Source organism: Macrobrachium nipponense, chromosome 30 (assembly GCF_015104395.2).
Source record: "Macrobrachium nipponense isolate FS-2020 chromosome 30, ASM1510439v2, whole genome shotgun sequence".
Taxonomy (NCBI): domain Eukaryota; kingdom Metazoa; phylum Arthropoda; class Malacostraca; order Decapoda; family Palaemonidae; genus Macrobrachium; species Macrobrachium nipponense.
In genome coordinates, this window is record NC_087218.1 from 72,918,282 (window position 1) to 72,942,237 (window position 23,956).

The 23,956-nt window shown below is 36.5% G+C and overlaps 1 protein-coding gene across 3 annotated transcripts in view; it reads right to left on the minus strand.

The window, feature by feature from the left end:
* LOC135202600 (hyaluronan mediated motility receptor-like) overlaps positions 1 to 23,956 on the minus strand; it is an 84,938-nt gene that overhangs the window by 41,374 nt on the left and 19,608 nt on the right. Inside the window, exons 3-15 of one of the 3 annotated variants that reach the window (XM_064232109.1) lie at positions 18,294 to 18,421; positions 15,307 to 15,452; positions 14,890 to 15,114; positions 10,913 to 11,092; positions 9,938 to 10,105; positions 7,843 to 8,052; positions 4,092 to 4,196; positions 3,134 to 3,312; positions 2,767 to 3,023; positions 2,423 to 2,571; positions 1,840 to 2,109; positions 1,420 to 1,593; positions 714 to 947 (exon numbers count right to left, since the gene is read on the minus strand). In XM_064232109.1, the coding sequence (XP_064088179.1) occupies positions 714 to 947; positions 1,420 to 1,593; positions 1,840 to 2,109; positions 2,423 to 2,571; positions 2,767 to 3,023; positions 3,134 to 3,312; positions 4,092 to 4,196; positions 7,843 to 8,052; positions 9,938 to 10,105; positions 10,913 to 11,092; positions 14,890 to 15,114; positions 15,307 to 15,452; positions 18,294 to 18,360 (2,364 nt within the window). In that variant the 5' untranslated portion in view covers positions 18,361 to 18,421. The remainder of the gene's footprint in view (positions 1 to 713; positions 948 to 1,419; positions 1,594 to 1,839; positions 2,110 to 2,422; positions 2,572 to 2,766; positions 3,024 to 3,133; positions 3,313 to 4,091; positions 4,197 to 7,842; positions 8,053 to 9,937; positions 10,106 to 10,912; positions 11,093 to 14,889; positions 15,115 to 15,306; positions 15,453 to 18,293; positions 18,422 to 23,956) is intronic. The other 2 variants (XM_064232110.1, XM_064232111.1) reach the window with 2 other exon arrangements.

Consider the following 23,956-nt stretch of genomic DNA (forward strand, 5'->3'; position numbering starts at 1 on the left):
CTGATGTGTTGGGAGATCTTTCAGCCTCGCAGCAAACAGGTGCAAACTTGACAAGTACCCCAGAAAGGGGTTCAACCACAATGCTATACGAAAAAGAGAAAAAATAAATATCCAATTGTTCTTATAAATTAAAACTAACTGGGAGAAGCTATTTTTCACCTACCTAGATGAGCAAAGACTGAATGAAGTATGTAGCATAAACATACCAAAGATGAATATGGGGAGGTAAATATGGTATTTGCTAAGCTTAGGTGTGAAATAAATATAATGCATACTACCAAACAAATTGCAGGAATGGAATCAGTCAGTCATCATCATTATCATTTCAGGTTTTCATTTGATGAGGTCATATATGAAATGAGCTCTATTTTCTTCTGACCTTTTCTCCCTGAAATCTTATTTCCTCCTATCTTTCACCCACACCTTTCCTTAATGATTTTCCGGCCCTTCCAAATTCTTTGTCCTAATTCTTGCAAATAACTACTATTTAACGAACAGCTTCTCTCCCCTTTCCTCCACATATCTAAATAATCTCAATATTTGACCTCTCAGTCAATTTTCCTGTCTCTGGACCACACACAAACAATACCATACATTAATATTTTGTTAGCAAACTAACAAAAACTATACTAACAATACCAAACCTTTAACATACTACGTAAAAACTAAGTTTCTTTTCCAATGGCCAACAATGTCACTTTATAAAGTCTTACCTTATATAATGACTGTACTTCTTCACTCTTAGTTCCAAGTGTCATGTTGAGGGAATCCAGTGAAGAATCTTTTGAGGCAAGAGTTTTATTCATAGCCTCAATCTCACGTTTGAATCTCTTAACACTAGTTTCTAAAACTTTCATTTCTTCTTGGTAGCCTTCTAACGTAGAGCTAGTAGCAGTATATTTCTCTTGTAATGTGTCAAACTCTTTGGTTTTCTCCGAGAGAGATGTCTGCAACAAAGGATCAAACTCAACATTAAATTCTCCATAGATCCCTAATTTCATCATGAATATACTAATACCATAAAAAGTTTAGTTAAATTCAAAGGTTGAACTAAGTTTACAAGAAAGGTTTCTCTTAATTATTTTGATAACGCATACTAATCTTACATCTGAAAAGACTAAAAAATAATCTATATATGGACAAATTGCCTCAATACATCATGAAATAAGCAACAAATAACCAATTTATGGATGAAGGGCACCTCACCATTAAAAAGAAAAATACAGGCCTTATTTCAAAATGGGAAGTGTATAGTTTAAGATTAATTTAACCTTAACTACGTTCAAAATCTTCTTTTAACATGCTGATTTAAAATTATGCACACCAGGCATGAAGAAATCATGATTAAAAAAAAAACCTAATCAGAAAAAATAATAAAAAATTGGCACTTTCAAAAATATATCCAACAGAATAAAATACCTGTAAGTTTTTCACTTGGTCTTCATATCCAATGTACTTTTTACTTAATTCCTCTAATTTTGCATTTGTTTTGGTCTCGGCTATTGTCTTTTCTTCTAACTGTTTCTCGTATGATTTGCTGAGGTGGAGATTCTCTTCCTCCAGAGATAATAGCTTTTCTTCTATTTCCTTTACCTAGAATTCCCAAAAGCAAGTCTATATATAACTGGCAAAAACAAATATGTGCACACTACTTATTATGTGCAAACATACTATAGTATCAAAGAAAAAAGTTAATGAAATAAAGCATCATACAATACATATTGACATGCAACTGATAGTACCAGTCAAACTATAAAAACTATAAGCAAAATATCAGCCTTCAAATTTTAACAATTCCAAGTACTACTCTATCTTAATCTTCATAAACAAATATCATACTTTCTTCTTCTCCAGTTCATGTTCCTTTTGGGTTTCCTTCAGATGATTCTCCAAATCTCCAATCCTTGATCTGAGAGTGACTCGCTCCTCTTCCATCTCTCTTTCCAGTGTTGAAGCTTGCAGATGTAACTTTGCAATTGTTTCTTCTTTGGCCTCAACAGTTTTCTCCAAGTTATCCCTGAGAGTTGTTAAGTGTTGTTTTTCTTCCCTTAACCCATCAATACACTGTTGCATTTCCTCTACTGCTTGTGACTTTTTACGCATGTCAATCTGCAAGGGGAATTGCAATAAATAGAACACTTTTTATGTATCATTGTACAAATTTAGCAATTATTTTACTTTTACAATGCACATTATATATTTATTTTTTAACATGATTACTTTTCAGGTAGGTCATTACCTTAATCCCTACTTCTGAAGATAACTAGATTCATTACGTTAAAGATGTAAACAGTTTGCAGACATTGCCAACAATAGTTAGAAAAGTGCAATCAATAAAAATATTTGAGAAAAGAATTGTTATGCCTATCAAAACGACATTTAATTAGAGCATTCAGGCTATGTCAGGTCAATGATTATCTACCTTTAATTGGGTAATCTGAGTGCAAAATCCTTCATTTGAAGTTTTCAGACTTGACAACTCCTTCTGTGCAGCAGCAGCAGCTTCTTTTGCGAGACGCACTTCTCGTTCCAGTCGCTCCTCAAGGTCTCTGTTTTCAGCTTCTTCACAAGCTATGAGGACATAAAATTGTGTTTGGATTACCACTCATTTTTTATCCATTTCCACCTAATACTCAAAGTGCATACAGTTACATATTAATCCAATTGCTATAATTTGTATTTATATACATTGCATTTGATGCTTTTAACAACAAAGTGAACGGTTTCAAATACAAACAGAGGTTCAATATAAGAGTGGTCCCTTACCAAGGGCATCCTCTAAACTGGTGTATTTCTGAACAAGATCTTTCATATTATGTTCCAAGGTCTCCTTTTCCTCTTTCAACTTCTTCAGTTCCTCAGTTAAACTTTCAATGTCTGACTCAGCTGCCATACGAAGGAGCTTCTCCTTTTCAATTTCATCCAGAGTTTGGGTAAGAACTCGACGTGTAGCTTCGTGTTCTAACAAAGATTCTGAATATTTGACGCCAATATCTTCAAGGTCATTTTCAATTGCTTTCACCCTGCAAATTTAATTCAAAGAATTACTCGGCACATTCAACCCCTTATAGTATCTGTTTACAATAAGATACAAAATTTTGCACAGTCATCAGCTGATGGATGAAAGACTTACTTGACAATATGTTGAGCTTCCCGGTCACTAATCTCTGCCATCAATTCCACTACTTTCTCCTCAAGCTGTCTGTTGTTGTCTTCTAATAAGGCCATTTTGTTTTCAACACATGCCAAACTCTCATCCCGTGACATCAATGCTTCTTTTACTGATGCAAGCTCCTTGTCAAGCTCACTAACCTGTACATTACATATGAAAGATAATGCCATTTAAAAGGAGGGCCACTCTGATTTTAAATAACTGTGCTCATCCACTAAATGATATATGTATATATATCTGTGTATATATAAAAAAAACCCACAGCAGCAAGAAAATTTTCTCCTTGGACTACATTTTGCACAGATTATCTATACTCCACTGATGTAGTTCTTACAATTCATGAGATTTAATGAATGGAAATCATTTGAAAGATTTTTTTAATATTCGTTTCTATGTCCTGAGCTCAAATTTACAATTGAAATAGATAATGGCAACATATGAAGAAAAATTATTTGGAGGTTTGAGATGAAATATTTAGGAGTTAATTCCTCAAAAATGTTACAGTATTATATAACACTTTTTCAACATTAAAAATGGAAATTCAGTGCTTGAAACTACTTTAAATAAAATTACTAGTTTAGCTTCTGTATGACAAAAGTTACACAATAATAAATTTCTGTGTACATAAATACAACCAATAATTTATATCCACAACCTATCATTTCCCCAAACCAACCTATTTCTCATATAGTCTAATATTAATACAAAATTACAGATGAGAACTGAAATTAGCCCCTCAGAGAATAAAGCTCACTTAAGTGTAAAATGAAAAATTTGCCTAATAGAATTAAAACAATAAAACAGTTCTCCAGGCAACCATATAATAAATATGCTCATCCAGATGACAGAAATGCAACATACTGGATTCAGGAATTCCACATCTCACTTTATTTAAATTTTTAAAAAAATCAAACATTACCTTTTTCTCACTACTGGATAGGTCCTCTTCAATCTTCATTCTTGAATCAACCTCAGTCTGAACTCTCTCATGCAGTACACTTGCCTCATCAAGTCTCTGACTCAACTAAAGCAGAATACAGTTATTTCTATGATATTCAGTTGACAAAATCCACTTTAAAGCTTCATGTACAATATCTTTGCAATATATCATTATAATAATATTACTTATAGTATGTATATATATTATCCATGCATAATTATGATTATTATTATTATGCTATAAACCAAATTAGTTAATGCAGATCACTAGTTAATACAAAACCCTTACAAGAATGGCCCACTTGTTTAACCCTTGAACGCCAAGCCTCTATTTACAAAAGTGTCCGCCGTATGCCTGTGGCGTTCGGGAGTTAGCGCTGAAGCGGAAAAAGTTTTTTTTTCAAAAAATCACAGCATGCTTAGTGTTTAAGATTAAGAATTCATTATTGGCTCCTTTTTTTGTCATTGCCTGAAGTTTAGTATGCAACCATCAGAAATTAATAAAAATATCATTATCATATATAAATATTTAAATATATGACAGCGCAAAAAAAATTTCATATATAATTGTATACAAATCGCGGTGTCAGCAAAACGGTTAAAGCTAATGAGTTTTTTTTTTCCTGTATTGTACACTAAATTGCAATGATTTTGATATATAACAAATTGTAAAACAATCAAAGTAACACAGAGAAAATATTATCACAAAATGATAACGCACGGACGTAAAGTTTTTTTTTTTTTTAAATTCACCATAAATCAAAATACTGTGCTATAGACTTCCCGTTTGTTGCGAAATGAAGGTAATTGATTGAATATTACTAGACTGTAAGTGTTTTAGCTTGCAATTGCAGTTTTTGACCATTTCGGTCGCATTAAAGTTGACCGAAGGTTGAATTTTTTTCTATTTGTTGTGATTTATATGAAAATATTTAAAAACTGATAAAAGCTACAACCATAAGTTATTTTTTGTTGTATTCTACATGAAATTGCACACATTTTCATCCATAACACTTTATGTAATGCCTAATAGAAAATGTTGCAAAAGTTACGACAAAGTGACTAAAGAAATTCTGAGATTTTCAGCAGTTACCGCGCGCTGAGGTAAAGAAAAAGTTTTTTCAAAAATTCACCATATATTGAAATATTGTGCTAGAGAATTCCTGTTTGTTGCAAAATGAAGGTAAATGATTGAATGTTACTAGAATGTAAGAGTTTTAGCTTACAATTGCATTTTTCGACCATTTCGGTTGAGTCAAATTTGACTGTAGGTTTAAATTTTGGCACTTTTCGTGATTTATATGAAAATATTTCAAAACTGATAAAAGCTACAATCATGAGTTATTTTTTGTTGTATTCTACATGAAATTGCACACATTTTCATGTATAACATTTTATGTAATGCCTAATAAAAAATGGTGCGAAAATTACGACAAGGTGACTAAAGAAATTCCGAGATTTTCAGCAGTTACTGCGCGCGGAGGTAAGGAAAAAGTTTGTTTTAAAAATTCACCATAAATCGAAATACAGTGCTAGAGACTTCCCATTTGTTGCAAAATGAAGGTAAGTGATTGAATGTTACTAGAATGTAAGATTTTTAGCTTACAATTGCGTTTTTCGACCATTTCGGTAGAGTCAAAGTTGACCAAAGGTTGAAATTTTGGCACATCATGATTTATATGAAAATATTTTAAAACTGATAAAAGCTACAACCATGAGTTATTCTACATGAAATTGCACACATTTTCATATATAAAACTTTAAGTAACAGATAATATAAAACGGTGCAAACATTACGACAAAGGGACAAAAGAATTTCTGAGATTTTCGGCAGAGTTACCGCGCACAGATGTAAGGAAAAAGTTTTTTAAAAATTCACCATAAACCTAAATATTGTGCTAGACTTAAAATTTGTTGCAAAATGAAGGTAAATGATTGAATATTATTAGAATGTAAGAGTTTTAGCTTACAATTGCATTTTTTTACCATTTCAGTTAAGTCAAAGTTGACCAAAGGTTGAAATTTTGGCACTTATCGTGATTTATATGAAAATATTTAAAAACTGATAAAAGCTACAACCAAGGGATTTTTTGTTGTATTTTACATGAAATTGTGCACATTTTCATACATAAAACTTTATGTAACAGCTAATATAAAACAGTGCAAAAATTACGACAGTGACGAAAGAATTTCTGAGATTTTCAGCAGAGTTACAGCGCAGACGTAAGGAAATTTTTTTCAAAAATTCACTATAAATCGAAATATTGTGCTAGAGACTTCCAATTTATTGCAAAATGAAAGTAAATGATTGAATATTACTAGAATGTAAGTTTTAGCTTACAATTGCGTTTTTCAACCATTCCTGTTGAGTCAAAGTTGACCAAAGGTTGAAATTTTGGCACTTATCGTGACTTATATGAAAATATTTCAAAACTTATAAAAGCTACAACCATGGGTTGTTTTTTGTTGTATTCTACATAAAATTGAGCGCATTTTCATATATAAAACTCTATGTAACGGCTAATATAAAACGGTGCAAAAATTACAACAGTGACGAAAGAATTTCTGAGATGCGTCGCTGATGCTTTGTAGTGCAAGAAGAAAGAAATTCGCGCATGCGCAGCAGGGTAACGCTTGTAAACAAAACAACACCGTGACCTGTGAACTCCCAGCATCCCTCAAGGCGCGTGATTTAAAATCTTTCGCAAACTAGGCCTATAACTATTATTCAACGAATATTTTTAAAAACTTTTTTGTAGTCGACATACCGTACGTCCACTTGGCACCCGACAGTCAATTTTAGTCGAAGTACAATATGTCCAGTAGGTGTTTAGGGTTAATACTATATAATATACACATTATTCCATAAGTGGGTTTAAACAAAATGAAACATTACAATTATACATCTCTTTAAGAATATGGAAATGTGGGCAGATTAAGAGATGAAATTCTGCTTAAAGGTTAGGTGAAATTACAAGCTAATAATAATAGTTTGTAAAGTAAAAGCATAAACTTAATTCACATGAACATATTTCAGCTAGCAGATTGTTAACAGCACCAACAAAACACCCTCATTGGATTAAAAAGAATATTTATGTATTTCTTGCTACTACTTTCTTCAAATACTTAACTCTGATATGGCTCACCCAAAGGGTTTGTATCTACTAAAATTTAAATTTCATGTAACAGACAAGAGTTCTTGAACAAAATCTAATGATTAAATGAACGAAAAACAACAAATTTTGGCAAAATTCCTTTTACTGATTTGTCCCATACATAACACTAGCTGTTGGTTGACGATAGTCTATCAACATAAAATATATTTAACTGTGAACATTAATGTGTATTCTCTATATACAGGGGCTGATTCATGACTAATTTTCAGATATCTTTTGGGTCAAACAAATGAAACCAAATCAAAGTCAAGATGAAATTATCTCAATGTGGCAAACTTTTGATTTGAATGACAACCTATCAATAGGGAACACAAAATGCCTATACTGAATTAATCACTTGAAGGAATGTATGCCTTTTTTTCAAGGCATTTTAATTAAAAATGAAATAATATTATCATATTCCAAGATACCTGAAAGTGGGCCACTTAGTCACTTCTGGTTGTTTATTGCAATCATTTTTATCATCATCATTATTATGCACCCATGTATTTAATGCTTTTAATGAAAGACAATGAAGTGATGCTAGCATCCAAAATAACAACTATCCTTCCTTACCTCTGCTTCCCGAGATGAAATTTCTTTTTCTAAGAACTGCTGAACAACTTCTTTTTCTTTAATCTGCACTTCAAGTGTGTTGATTCTTTCACTCAGTTCTTCTGTATTTTTCTTTTCTTCTTTTAACTTCGCTTCCACAAGTTCTTTTTCTCTTCTGACCTCTTGCAGTTTCTTTTCCAACTTCTGAAGGTTTTCTTCCAACTTTGTTACCTATTGAAAAAATAAGAACTTTTAGTAAAATTTCTTTTTAATTACATAAACAGAATCTGTATTCTTTTTAAAAGCTTGATAAAATATCCACAGATTCTGCATTTATCATAGTACACAAAAAAGAATTTACAGTATAAATAAATATATGCAAAACCATATATGTACATACATATTATCTATATATATGTATGTATGTATGTATGTTATAGTATGTATATACTATAATAAATATATTACATACTATTCTATGAAAAATATACAACTTAAAAATGCATTACTCATGCAAAAAATTCAAGTGATATCAAGTAAGTAATTCAGGAAAAAACCTATAGAAAAGTGCCTATAGTTTACAATCATTACAAAGTTATTTGGTTACAGAGAGTGTAATGCAGTGCATTACAAACCAAATCTACCATACAGTACCATAATTCTGGTTCATTACACCTTACAGTAGGAGTGACTATAGTAAGTCTTACAGTTTATGAATGTGACAATGGCTGGAAAAGATTGAAATCTGAGAGTGGGACAGTTTGGGTTTTATGGCAATAAAGGTGGAGCAGTTAGCTAGAGGGGTAATTGACATTTAAGCACTGCAGTAGGAAAATGATCAATAAAAAGGCCAGAAAATCATGGAGAAAAGATACAGATGAAGATCAGGACTGGATGGGAACTCGGGCAAAGTCCACAAGAGAGAAGATGAAAGAGTGCTTTCCATGTCTAATCCCATCAGGATTTTAAGACACACTGCACAACGGTATGAAATTTGAAAAGCATCTTCTGATGGGTTTTGTTGAAAGCATCATTTTGCATTCCTATTCATCAGTACATGAAGCTAACTGAAATTATCCTTGAACAAAGTAAATGCAAAAATTATGTTGATGAGGCCTTGTCAAATGAATTTACAATAAACAGTGGAATGCTATAAGGGAATGTTATTCATTTTGTTGTTTACCCTTCTCGTAGACTTTATAATGAAAAACAGTGGTTGGCGATGGAAGAGGTGGTTTAGATTGACGGAATGACATGAATCATGGTCAAGATCATCAAACTACAGTATATCTAAAAGAATTTGTCAATTTGAAAATAAAGCTTTAAGAATATTAGGAGTCAGATGGCAGGATAGTGAGACATGTCCATCAGAGAAATTATAAAAGTTCCATATGAAGATAATCATGAAAGGAGATGGGGATGGCTTGGGCATGCCCTTCACACAACCCCCTTGTCTTGAAGGCAACAATGATTAATGATGATATGAATATTGTAATCAGTGAGAATATCTTGGTTTCATTGTGGAAATAAATGTAGCATGCTTAGGGCACAAAAGCATGTCAAAATAATTACTGGCGATAAATTACACACAAAATGAAAAAAATTACGATAACCAACTTACACTACATTTCTAGCAGAAATGACTAATAAATGAACAAAATATACTTAAATGTCTATACTGCATCTACTAGTCCTGACAACTACATTGCACTGTACTTAGCATTTTCTATTACCTGATTAGGATTATATAACACTACATTCATCATAAAACAGTTAACCCAGAAGTCTCTCATTCCTTGACTATCACTGAATTACGACATCGCAATCAAAAACAATATTCATCATTAACATTCTACAGCAATATTAATATAAACATTTTTATAAAGTAGCTGCAAATACCCAAAAACATCAACTACCATCTATGTACAATTGAACCCATAATTTACTGAATGAATAAATAATATATCTATATAACATTGCATTGGTTATAATTATATTACCAACTTGCCTGAAACTAGGAGAAATTACAGTACAACCTTTACCTAAAGGAACTACAAAGTACAGTGACATGCAACGAAATCTACTGTGCTTAATATGATATATCATAGGCCCTTACTTCATCTGTGCGGTGGTTTAGCTCCTCATCCAACATAGATTCCATCATTTCTTTTTCTTTGGTTCTCATACTCAAATCAGATATGGTCGTTTCCAGCACAGAAATTTTGGAAAGCCGATCTTTCTTTTCTCCTTGTAGAACAATGATTGTATTTTCATACTCAGAAGCCTAACCACAAAATAAAATCAAGCACACGAGATAGAGCTCTTCTGGCAATTCAAGTGTTCTTTCAAAAAGAACACCCAAGATTATCATGGACAGTCATCAAGTCATCTATAATTTAACGCTGAGACCATTTCATTATGTAAAAATTTGCAAACCATTCACTTGCATAAAGTTTACAAGAAAATTACATATTTCTTTTTTAATAAATAAAATATTTATATGTGATTTAAATATATGCTGCAACCTAGGGTATTAAACTTAAATGCATAAATACAGTTAACCCTTTGATGATGTTATACAAATTCCATCCTTGTCATTTCAAAATGAACCAATACAGTGCATAGAGGTTGGTTCAATTTTTACCTCCCGATCCAAAATCAAAAATAAAATTTTTGCCAATTTTTCCTTGTGATTTTTTCATGCAATAATTGACATAAAATAGAGATATATTTGTAATTGGAAATTATTTAAAATTCTCAAGTTCATTCCATTTCATTTATTTACAAAGAATAAAGAAATTGCTATTCTCTTCTCATATCAACCCATCATTCTAAGCAGAAAATTTTTTATGCTATAAATTCTTAGATCCAAAATTAAAGGATAATCATTTGGCCTCCAAATGACAACAAAACCAGAAGTCCATCATGAAAAGGAATTCACAGCAAGCAATTAAAGAACATTATCTCGAAGCTCATAAGCAGTAACCAGAACAGTGTTGAATCATAGACAAGCTTATGAGACTCCCCCAAAAATCTCAAAGGGTTAACAGCACTCAAACTCAACAGATTTACCATAATAAAAGAAACTCACCTTCATACTAAGATTCGAGAGACTGGCATTCAGTAGCTCTATTTCAATATCCTTTTTAGCTAGGATCTCTCTCTGAATCTCTCGCTCCTCAATCTGGTCCTTCATAAGTGATTCATATTTGGCAACCAAACTACGTACTTTGCTCTCAGCATCGTCCCGATCAATAAAGCTATTCTGCAGCTGTTAAATAATTACATATTTTATTAATAAAATATTGAAAGAATCTTTTGGGTTTGTCCTCAAACATATGAGCATAGAATATAAAACTAAATAAAATATAAAAGATCCGAATGGTGGACTTAAGATGTAAAAGTACAGTTTTAACAAACCTGATGGTCATTTAAAATAGGAATATTTTAAAAACTATTGAAAACTACTTGATCAAGAACTAAACCTATATTGTATCTTTATTCTTTAATCACATTGGGTTTCATTTTCTTCTTAATTTTTTTTTTTTTTAAGGAAAATCTAACCATACTCATTACGTATATCTTTTAGCCCTGAATAGTAATCTTACTTTTCTAATACATAAAAATTCATCAAGCATCCTAATTTTGCACCATCCTGTCAACAAACAAAAACAGCTTGCAGAGAGAGGCTGGCCCGCTACTAAAAGGTAAGAGTTGCCACTTATGTAGTTTTGATAGGGGGGATAATATATTTTTAGCATATAATTTCCAGTAAACATCTGCCATTCACCATCCCATGATGAAATCCAGTTTCATGCAGGATTTTTCAAAGTGATTCGCGACAACCCCTAATTAAATTCAATGCCTTTGCTGGCTTCTTGCAAAACTGTAGCAACATTCAGTAGCTCTTTTCTAGCATAGAACCTTATTATCACAATCTGACGCAATGCACACTTGAAATCATCCAGATCAGTCGCTGGTCGAGGACGATGTCTCTTCTCATCTTTGAACATATAATGTTCAAATTCAGTTTCGGAGACATTTCCTTTCTTAACCCTCTTACGCCGAATGGACGTATTAAACATCGAGTCAAAATGTCTCCCGTATGCCGAATAGACGTATCATACGTCGACTCAAAAAAGTTTTTTTTTAAATTCGCGGAAAAATACTTACAGGCCTACCAGCCAAAAACTTTTGAATCACGCTCCTTGGGGGATGCTGGGAGTTCACGGATCAAGGCGTTGTTTTGTTTACAATCGCTACGCAGGCGCGCAAGCGCGAATTTCTTTCTTATCGCATTAAAAAGTATCAGTGACACATCTCAAAAATGATTTCGTCACTGACATAATTTTTGCACCATTTTAAATTATCCTTTACATGAAGTATTATATATGAAAATGTGCGCAATTTCATGTAAAATACAACAAAAAAAATACTCATGATTGTAGCTTTTATCAGTTTTGAAATATTTTCATATAAATAACGATAAGTGCAAAAATTTCAACCTTCGGTCAACTTTGACTCTACCGAAATGGTCGAGAAACGCAATTGTAAGCTAAAACTCTTATATCATAGTAATATTCAATCATTTGCCTTCATTCTGTAACAAATTGGACGTCTCTAGCACAATATTTTGATTTATGGTGAATTTATGAAAAAAAATTTTCCTTACGTTCGCGCTGTAACTCTTCCGATAAATTTTTTCGTGCGATTGTCCTAATGTTTGCACCATTTTAAATTTGCCGTTGCATAAAGTTTTTATATATGGAAATGTGCGCAAACAATTTCATGCACAATACAAATAAAACAAAAAAACCCATGGTTGTAGCTTTTATCAGTTTTGAAATATTTTCATATAAATAACGTTAAGTGCAAAAATTTTAACTTTAGGTCAACTTTGACTCTACCGAAATGGTCGAAAAACGCAATTGTAAGCTAAAACTCTTATATTCTAGTAATATTCAATCATTTACCTTCATTTTGCAACAACTTGGAAGTCTCTAGCACAATATTTCGATTTATGGTGAATTTATGAAAAAAAAAAAAAAACATTTTCCTTACGTCCTCGCGGTAACTCTTCCGAAAAAATCAGAATTTTTTTTGTGCGATTGTCGAAATGTTTGCACCAATTAAAATTAGCTGTTACATAAAGTTTTATATATGAAAATGTGCGCAATTTCATGTAGAATACAACTAAAAATTATTGAAGGTTGTAGCTTTTCTCTTTTTTCGAAATATTTGCATATAAATCACGATAAATAGAAAAAAAACCACGTTCAGTCAAATTTGACTCTACCGAAATAGTTGAAAAACGCAATTGTAAGCTAAAACTCTTACGGCCTAGTAATATTCAGTCATTTATCTTCATTTTGAAACAAATTTGAAGTCTCTAGAACAATATTGTGATTTATGGTGAATTTTTAAAAAATATATTTAACTTCCCTCCACGCGCTGATTTGCGGCCGCAAGTCTCCGAAATGCGTACATCGCATTATCCTAATATTTGCTTCTTTTCATATTAGCCTTTTTATAGAGTTTCATATATCAAAATGTGCGCAAATTCATGAAAAATACAATAAAAAAATAATTGAAGGTTGTAGCTTTTCCCATCTCTGAAATATGTGCATATAAAAAAATATATATATAAAAATTCGACATTTGGTCAACTTTAACTCGTTCGAAATGGTCGAAATCTGCAATTCTAATCTACAACTCTTACAGTATCGTAATATTCAATCATTTTTCTTCATTTTGAAATAAATTAGAAGTCTCTAGAACAATATTTAGATTTACGGTGAATTTAAAAAAAAAAACTTTTTTTACCTCCGCGCGTTACGAATTTGTACATCATTTTGTGATAATATTTTTCTGGTGTTGCTTTTATTGTTTTACAATGTATTATATATCAAAATGATTGCAATTTAGTGTACAATACAACGAAAAAAAAGTAACTCGTTAGCTTTGACCGTTTTTTGCACAGCGTGATTTGAATACAATTATGTATGATTTTTTTTTTCGCTACCATATATCGCATTATTTACATATGATAATGATATTATTTCTCATTTCTGATGGTTGCATACTAAACTTCAGGCAATTAATCTATTAATACACTCCCTGTGGCTCCGTCTGACCTGGGATCGTAATTCTTCCAAGGTTCCTATTTGTTTTCCACTGATCAGCTGGAAACAAAAAGAACCGAAAAGGAAAATATATCTAGGATTATGACCCCCTACCTTTAAGACCATAATGCATCTTCGGTTTCAGCACTTCTCTAAACTATGCTCTCAAGGTAAAATGACCTCTTTAGATTTCGACACAATATATTCAGTCTCTCATGCGCCACTTTCATTTGGCTCAACTATGGCCGAAGGACAAGAGTTGTTCAAACCTACACCCTTATCTTATTCACTTCCTTTCTTACCACACACACACACTCAATTGAATTAAGTCATTTTCTAAATCTTTCCACTTAATTAACTGATGTTTCTTTTCCTGTTAAATTTTTACTCAGGCAATATTAGTCCAAGAAGAGTCTAAACTAATCTTATTATTATTATTATTATTTTATTCAGGCAACCCTAGACAAAATAAGTTTGCCTCCAGCTCGAGTTAGTGAAAAAGAAAAAAAAAATAATGCAGTATATGTAACTTCTCTTGGAGCTTCTTAACGTATCTATTGTATAATTAAAATCTATCCATCCATCTGCATAACATTCACTCAATACAAAAAGTTACTTTCTGGACTAATTACTAAACATCACAGAGCACTTTGTTGTGAATGTAGAAGCCCAAATTTTCAAGTTAATTAAAATAAGGACCACAGCAGTCAATAACAAAGATTACACGCAATAAGTCTAGAACAAGGTCTCATATGTGGAAATTATTTGATTATGAACTGACAGAATATTCATTCATTTCACTTTCTCTCTTTCTGCTTTCATAATAACACATAATGATATATTAACAGTAAGAGCAATGGTATACTTATACTGTACAAAAAAAGGGTTAAAAAGGAAAAGTTTCAAGAAACATTAATACACAAAAACAAACAAAAATTATTCTTACTTCCTCTTCCATTTGTTCCACTCTTGATTTGTAAAGCTCCATCTGTTCATGATAACTGCGTCCCTCAACAACTACTTCATCTAATTGTACTCGAAGTTCAGCAATCAGGTCATCTTTTGCCCTGGCTGTGGCTTCCAAGTTGTCCCTTAACACTGTTAAATGTTCTAAATGATCTTTCAAACTCTGTAGTTCATCTTCACTAATTGATCTCTTTTCAGCTGACTCCTGAAAAAGGCAAAGAAAATAAAAAAGCCTAAGTAGCACAAAATGTATTGAAAAAATTATGATCCTTTTACCAATGAATCTAAATGTTTAAAGTTCAGTTCACATGGTATTTTCACATTCTAATTTCCTCCATATACAATCAGACATTCATAACCATGATTAAGATGACACTGAAATAGCACAAAAACTTACTTCCAACTCCCTGAGCTTAAGCTGAAGTCCTGATCGCTCATCTTTAAGAACTGAAATAAGATGCCGAGACTCTATTAACTCTGTTGTTATCACTTCCATCTGTCTGCGTACTTCTATTTCTTCTTTAGTTGTTTTACTACCATTTTCTGAAAGAAAAATAAATATTAAGGTATTACAGTTCTATTTCAGATTAACTATACTATATATAACATTACTAATTAAAAAAGAAACCTAATTAATTCAGTACTTATATTGAAAAACATAAAAAAATAACAAAATTAAATTGCATACACAGTTTCCAATTCAAAAGTCAATAATGTATTTAACGACCATCACATACCAACAATATAAACTAGAAACATTTTCATCAGCTTCTACCCAACAAAGATCAATTTATCTACGGAATTCAAAAATGAAAAGTATTCTTGCTGAAAGCAAAGATTTTTCAATTAACATCATCTATTTTTTTTTTCTCAGGATTAATCCCTGAAAACCAGCCCAAGAAGTTTACTTGAGACTCAGAGGTCTGCACTAAGCCCTATTAATAATTTATAATTTATCAGCTTCTAGTAACCCTTTGTTTATTATACATCCATAAAAAAGCACTCATCTTTTTCACAGTAACAGATAGACAAAAGGTCATTTATTTATCAACACTTTTCAAAACCCAGATCTTCTATAGAATAGTTTTTAAGGAAACCAAATTGAGTAAGTTGGTAGCAGCATCAGATAATGTTAAAACTTAAAATGCAGAAGTGATGATTCAAGATAATACCTATCTCCTTAAATAACATCATTCATTTAGTGGGATAAGAAAATTTATGAAGCCCTTAAACCATCCAAAACACATTATAACCCAACTTCAGCTTACTACTATGCATCATTGGTTGATCCTTGGGTAAATAGGTAGTGCACTAGTATATTTGTTCTTACTAAAATCATTTGAATCACTTTATCAAGGGATACAAACTTAATCAAAACTTGGAATAAAATAACCTTTCACAATACAAGAGACAAAAGGGAGTAAACACAGAAGACATTCATACAACTGCTTACCAAAGCTATAATTTATGCAAAATTAACAAATGAACCAAGAATATTTACATGTATATTTAATATTTTACACTATAGTTTAATGACATTATGTACTGTACTAGGCTGTCATTAATACAAAAAAAAAATTTCAAGAAATTTGTATTTTCTTTGGAATACAAAAAACCAGAACCTTTTATATTAGGAGTACCCTTCAGTGCAAGCTGAAAACCTGTTGAATCTTAGTAACAAGGTAGTTAACTGGTGGAGATAAGGCAATGGAGGGGGGTAACTCATCACTCTCCTCCTCATCACTTCACTCTTTGCTTCTGCTGCAGGGACAGTGGGGTAGTTGAGGTGGGCATAATTTATGTAAAAGTCTGTGGTTTGTATACTGAGGGGAAATACAGTGCTTCAAACTTTTTTATTTGTTCCTAGGGGTATATAAACATTGCCATTTATATGTATTAGGAGAGGAGTAGTTCTCCCACAGAATCTGGAGTTGGATTACACCAAGAAATGTCATGTTATCACTCACACATGCCAGGAACACCATGACACCCGTACATTCTTACAGGCCTGATGAATAGGTTGACTAGAGCAGCAGGGCCCATTAGAGAACAAATAAATCCCTCTTGGGAGTTGACAAGACATTGGGCAGCTTTATTCTGGCTATTACCAAGTAATGAGGTCAGAAAAAAGCTCTACCATGTCCTCCCTCCCCCTTGCTAAAAGAGGAAGGACCAAGGCAATGCATCCTAACTACTTAGAACAGGTGTTCATTTTGCACTTACCAGTATCTGGAGGCCAAGACTAACCAACTGTCTAGTTATCACAGAATACAATTACTCTTTGAATGAGCCAAAGCCAAGACCAATGTGAATACCCAAGTAAACACTGAGCAGTAGCCAGTCCAAAGCACAAAGTCATTGCGGATCAAGCAGAGTAGAGCACCTCTCTTTTTGGGGTTTTTTGATGTAGGAGAGGCTATTTGGAGAAGGGCCCGTGGTAGTGGTTTCACTCGCCCAAGAAACCATACCAACGCCTTTTAATAAAGGTGAGCAAGCCAGAATATTCTGGCATTTCTAATTTAGCGGTTCTCTGGTACTATAACAATATTTTACCTTAGAAATAGTGCTAAAGGAACCTATTTCACGGAGTGACACGGCCAAACCCAGAAATAGATTTTTCCTACATCAAAATCCCTTTTGTAAGTACAGTATGCATCCAGCAGGTCTACCGATAGCATGAAGCTGGCCCCTCGGATGGATTCTAACTCTGAATGTGGAGTTTCCATTGTGAAGCAGGTCTGTTAAAACAAGCTCGTTCAAAGCTGAGAGTCGATCACAAGTCTGCAACCCTCAGTTGCCTTCTCTGTGAAGAAAAGCCAGCTGTTAAAATGATGGAGACTGATGCTTTACAACTTCCACAGCCTTGCCCCATTGATCCACCTCTGCCAACAAAGCTTGAATCTGAAGAGGAAGTTGGAAATAGTACTGGTCTCATAGAAGGGTGGACAATATCCTTGAACAGACACTAAGAGCTGAGACTATGGCAACCTGATCTATAGTCTCCCATCCAGGGCACTGCCCAAAGTTAGCCCACAGACGAAACCGTGGGTAGGTGAGACGCCAAGGGCACTTCCCAAGATAAATGTGCCCACAAATGAACAAAATAATCTCTAGGAATGGGATATTCATTTTTATCAAAACATGTAACAAAGTAACCATGAAAAATGCAAGAGGGAAAGTGGATTAAACAGAAATATATCATCATACGACTGCTTATACAGAAGTCACAATTTACATGTAATCAACAAATGGTCCGAGAACATTTACACACACATCTCATGATTTTAAAAACAGAATTAATGAAAATATTATGCTGCTCAAAATCTTTAGTTACGTTAAAAGGGATCATTGTTATCATCAAGTAGCTTAACATCAATACAATACCTATCATTAAACGTAGATGCTCATTCTGCTCGGTAAGAATGGTGATGGTCGTATTCAGGGATTCCATCTGTGCCTCATTATCATCCAAAGTGAACCTCGCTGCTTGCAATTCTGCTTCGTATTTTTCTCTACGAACAAACAAAGCAATTTTGTTCAGTATCATTCTTCAAAATTATTTAATTGTATACTACAGTAAACAAAACTTACAAAAGCAATTACAGTTTCCCGAATAAAGACTGAAATGTAATATACTCATTAAATTAAATGATACAGATGAGCAACTTTGCAGTCAACAGCTCCTTCAGATGACCTACATAATGTCTAACAAATAACCCACAAGCACAAATATGATATTGTTAGTATACAATAAAGTTTTGTACATACTTACCTGGCAGATATATACTTAGCTTAGGTCTCTGACGTCACGACAGAAAATTCAAAACTCGCGGCACACGCTACAGGTAGGTCAGGTGATCTACCTTACCGGCCCTGGGAGGCGGGTGTAAGAACCAGTCCCCCTTTTCTTGTCAGGTTATTTTCTTCCACCTGTCTCCTGAGGGGAGGCTGGGCGGGCCATCAATCGTATATATCTGCCAGGTAAGTATGTACAAAACTTTATTGTATACTAACAATATCATTTTTGTACATGAACTTCCCTGCCAGATATATACTTAGCTGATTGACACCCTTGGTGGAGGGAAAGAGACATATACGTACTTATTTAGAAAGTGGGGACAACACATGTTAAAGGAATACATAATATAAACCTCTGGTTCTTACCTGATTTAGGCAGAAGACTTGATAGTTACTGTCTATTAGTCTGCGTTGCCTAAAGAGTCTCAGCGAGGGCGTGACCTATGGCTGAAGAACTCTTTGGGTCTACCAATGGGAACTGAGTCCACTTACTTGGTAGAATCCAAGCAGGATCTGGTCAATGGGGATCAACCCGCTTACATGCCAGAGCCTATCACTACCAATTGCAAGGAGCCTCAAGCACAACCGATCACCTAACCAAATACTAACATTAGTATACGAAAGAAGGAGCTGCCTCCTGCAACCTCCTTCGTACAACCAAAAAAACTCAACTTAAAACTAACAGGGAAAAAGGATTAAAAAGGATGTGTTTCAGCTCCCTGCCCCAGCACTGAATCCGCCGATACGTAAGGGGCCTAGCCCAAAACACTTATCATACGTAATCGATACGTCCCTTAGGTAGTGATTAGAGAAGACTGATTCACACCTCCAAAAAGTGGCCTTCATAAGGTTTTGTAATGACAAATTCTTCTTGAAAGCCAAAGACGTCGCGATGGCCCGTACTTCGTGCGCCTTGACTTTCAGAAGGTTAAACTGTTGCTGATTGCAAGAAGTGTGTGCTTCTCTAATAATATTCCTGATAAAGAATGAGAGTGCATTTTTAGATAAGGGCCTACTGGGGTCCCTTACAGAGCACCAGAGATTGCTCTCATTAGCGGCAAGTCTTTTCTTCCTCTGAAGATAATATTTCAGGCTTCTCACCGGGCAAAGAGATCTCTCCTCTTCTGTCCCGACTAAGGAGGATAAGCTTTTGATTTCGAAGCTCCTGGGCCACGGCGAAGAAGGGTTTTCATTCTTGGCTAGGAAAGCCGGAAGAAAAGAGCAAACCGCGGAGCCTCCTTGGAAACCTACCTCCCCTTCTAGAGCTGCAGCTCGCTGACCCTCTTCGCTGACGCTAACGCACAGAGAAAAAGAGTCTTCATCGAAAGGTCTCTGAACAAAGCAGCATGGGGAGGTTCGAACCTTGAGGACCTCAGGAAGAGCAGCACGACATCAAGATTCCAGCTAGGCACTAAGGAGGAGGTTCTTTTAACCGCTTCAAACGATCTGATTAAATCATGGAGGTCCTTGTCCTCAGATATGTTTAATCCTCTATGACGAAAAACTGAGGAAAGCATGCTCCTGTATCCCTTGATGATGGAGACAACCAACCCGCATTTTTCCCTCAGGAAGATAAGGAAATCTGCAATATGAGTCACAGAGGTACTGGAGGAGGAAACTTTATGAGTCCTGCACCAGCGTCGAAAAACATCCCACTTCGACTGGTAGACTCTAGATGTGGAAGGTCTACGTGCATTGGCAATAGCCCTTGCAGACTTTGCCGAAAAGCCCTTAGCTCTGACGAGACTCTTGATAGTCTGAATCCAGTCAGACTGAGAGCGGGGAGGTTTTTGTGAACCTGTCGAAGTGGGGCTGTTTGAGCAGATCGACTCTTAGAGGTAGGGAGGGCTCTTGGGACATCCACCAGCCATTCCAGTAACCTCTGTGAACCAGTCGTGGGCGGGCCAGAACGGAGCTATCAACGTCATCCTTGTTCCCTCTGACGCTGCGAATTTCCTTAACGTTTCCCCTATAATCTTGAAAGGCGGGAACGCGTAAAGATCCAGATTCCTCCAATCCATCAGGAATGCATCTATTGCCACTGCTCTTGGGTCTGCAATAGGGGAGCAGTATAGATCTATCCGCGCATTCCTGGAGGTCGCAAATAGATCGAGATGGGGCCTGCCCCACGTCCTCCACAGCTCCTGGCATACGTCCGCGTGCAGAGTCCACTCTGAGGGAAGGACTTGATTCCTTCTGCTTAGCAGATCCGCTCTGACATTTCTTTCTCCCTGTACGAACCTGGTGAGAAGCCTTATGTTCCTTTCCTCTGACCACAAGAGGAGCGATCTCGCTGTCTCGTACAGGGAGAAAGAGTGAGTCCCCCCCTGTTTCCGAATGTAAGCCAGGGCTGTAGTGTTGTCGGAGTTGATCTGAACATATTTCCCTTTTGCGAGGTTCGAAGGTCTTGAGAGCTAACCAAATCGCTGTTAGCTCCTTCTTGTTGATGTGCCAGGACACCTGATCCCCCATCCAGGTGCCTGACACTTCTCTCGACCCGAGAGTAGCTCCCCAACCTTTGTCCGAAGCGTCTGCATACAACACTAGGTTGGGGTTCCGAACCTGCAAGGAAAGGCCTTCCTTGAACAATAGAGGGTCTAGCCACCAACGTAGATCCTCCTTTATCTCTTGCGAAATCTTGAACGCAAAGTCCAGACCTTGATATTTCCGATCCCAGTTCCTCGTCAGGAAGAACTGTAGGGGTCTGAGGTGCAACCTTCCTAGAGAAACGAATTGCTCCAGCGAGGAGAGTGTCCCCAACAGACTCATCCACTCCCTCGCTGTGCATACATCTTTCTCTAGAAAGATTGCTACCTTCTCCAAACCTCGGGTATCCTCTCTGGGGACGGATACGCCCGAAAAACCTGAGAAGCCATCAGAATCCCCAGATAGATACGCTCTTGACTGGGGATTAGCTGTGACTTCTCGAAATTCACTAGCAAACCCAGAGAAGCTGCTAGATCCAACGTCACTCGTAAGTCCTCCAGACATTTCTCCTTGGATTTTTGGCCCTGATAAGCCAATCGTCCAAGTAGAGGGAAATCCTCACTCCCTCGAGGATGAAGCCACTGGGCAACGTTCTTCATCAGTCCTGTGAATACTTGGGGGGCCGTGGAAAGGCCGAAGCATAGGGCCCTGAACTGAAAAATGTTCCCTCCCACATGAATCTGAGATATTTTGCGAGAAGAAGGAAGGATCGGCACATGGAAGTAAGCGTCCTGAAGGTCCAGCGACACCATCCAGTCCCCGGGACGAAGAGCTGCTAAGACTGATGACGTCGTCTCCATAGCGAACTTCCTCTTCTTCACAAAGACATTCAGGGCGCTTACGTCCAGAACCGGTCTCCATCCTCCTGAGTTCTTGGGAACTAGGAACAGACGGTTGTAGAACCCCGCTGAAAGAGGGTCTTGAACCATCTCTATTGCCTCTTTCTCTAACATCAGCTCTACCGCTAGAGCGAGGGCTTGATTCATTAGTGGGTCTTTGTATTTGGCCACCAGTGCCCTTGGAGTGGTGGTCAAGGGTGGTCTCGAAAATAAAGGGAATGAGGTATCCCCTCTTGATGATCGCGAGGGACCAGTTGTCCGCCCCCTTTCGTGCCCAGACATCTGCAAAGTTCAGAAGTCTGGCACCCACAGTTGTCTGGAGGACACCCGAACTATTTCTTGGCCCTAATAGACCGGAGAAGGTCCTTCCTCTTCTAGGTGGTCTCGAACCTCTGAGGAAGAAGAGCGAGACGAAGGTCCTCCTCGAAAGGGTTCTTGCCTACTTTGAGCCTCTTTCTTCGTCTTCTGCTGAAACGAAGGTTTCGGAAATTCTAGCCGAGCGAGCTAGCATATCCTGCGTCGCTTTTGCTGATAACGAGCTGGAGATATCGTTAATAGTCTTCTTGGGGAAGAGTTGCGGGGAAAGCTGTGAATACAGCAAGGAAGCTCTCTGTGCATGAGAAACCGCCTTGGTAAGAAAAGAGCAGAAAACGGCCCTCTTCTTTACCACTCCTGCACCAAAAAGTGAAGCAATTTCCCCGAACCGTCTCTCACTGCCTTGTCCATGCAAGACAGAACTGCGTGGAGGTCTTCAGGCGAAAGAGTGTCTTGCTCTTGAGTCCTCTTAGCCAACACTCCCAGGGTCCAGTCAAGAGTTAAAAACTTCTAAGACTCGGAACATTCCTTCAGAAGGTGATCCAACTCGCTCATACCCCACGTCGTCTTCGCAGAATTCAGCGCCGAGCGACGTGCGGAATCGACCAACGAAGAGAAGTCCGAGTCTGCAGAAGAGGGAAGAGTTAGACCCAAGGGCTCTCCTGACTCGTACCAGAACCCCATCTTACCTGTCAGCTTGGACGGGGGAAAAGAAAAAACTGTCTTGCCCTTCTCTTCTTTTGAAAGCAACCAGTCGTCAAAGTTCTTCATAGCCTTCTTCATGGACACTGTAGGCTTCATCTTAACGACTGAAGACTTCTTAGCCGTATTAGTCGTTGAAAATAAGGACGGAGGAGACGGAGGAGCAACGGCCAAAAGAGACTCCCCAAAATCTTGCAAGAGGAGGTCTGTAAGTCTCTTATACGAAGAAACCGAAGCATCCTTGGGCAAATCTTCCTCCGAATCAGCAACAAATTCTTCCGAAGAATGACGTCTAGAAGCTCTACTGCCCGGAGGAGAGCTAATCCTTGGAGAGCGCCTTTTCGAGAGCGCCTACTGGACGAAAAACCACCGGGAGAGCGCTTACACGGGGAGCGCCTACCAGGAGAGCGCCTACTTTGAGAGCGCCTCCCAGGAGAGAGCCTACTAGGAGAAGCGCCTAGTTGGAGAGCGCCTACTAGGAGAGCGCCTTACTTTGCGAGCGCCTCCCAGGAGAGAGCCTACTTGGTGAGCGCCTGCTAGGAGAGCGCCTACTTGGGGAGCGCCTACTAGGAGAGCGCCTACAAGTGAAGGCCCGTCTGTCAGAAACAGATTCTAAGTCCACAGAAGAGCGTCTGGATAAGGGAGAGCGCCTATCAGGCTCTCTGCGCCTGCTAGGCTCTTGGCGCCCTGCCATCCTCAATACGCCTGCCAGGCTTCTTGACGCCTGCCACGGGGAGAGAAAACATCCACAGATGAATCCCTGTCAGAAGCGCGGCGCTTACAAGGCTCTGAGCGCCTATCCAATCGGGAGTGATCTAACGGAGGAGAAAACTTCCGTTGCCGCCTACCAGGCTCTTGGCGCCTACTAGGCTCTTGGCGCCTACTAGGCTCTTGATGCCTACTAGG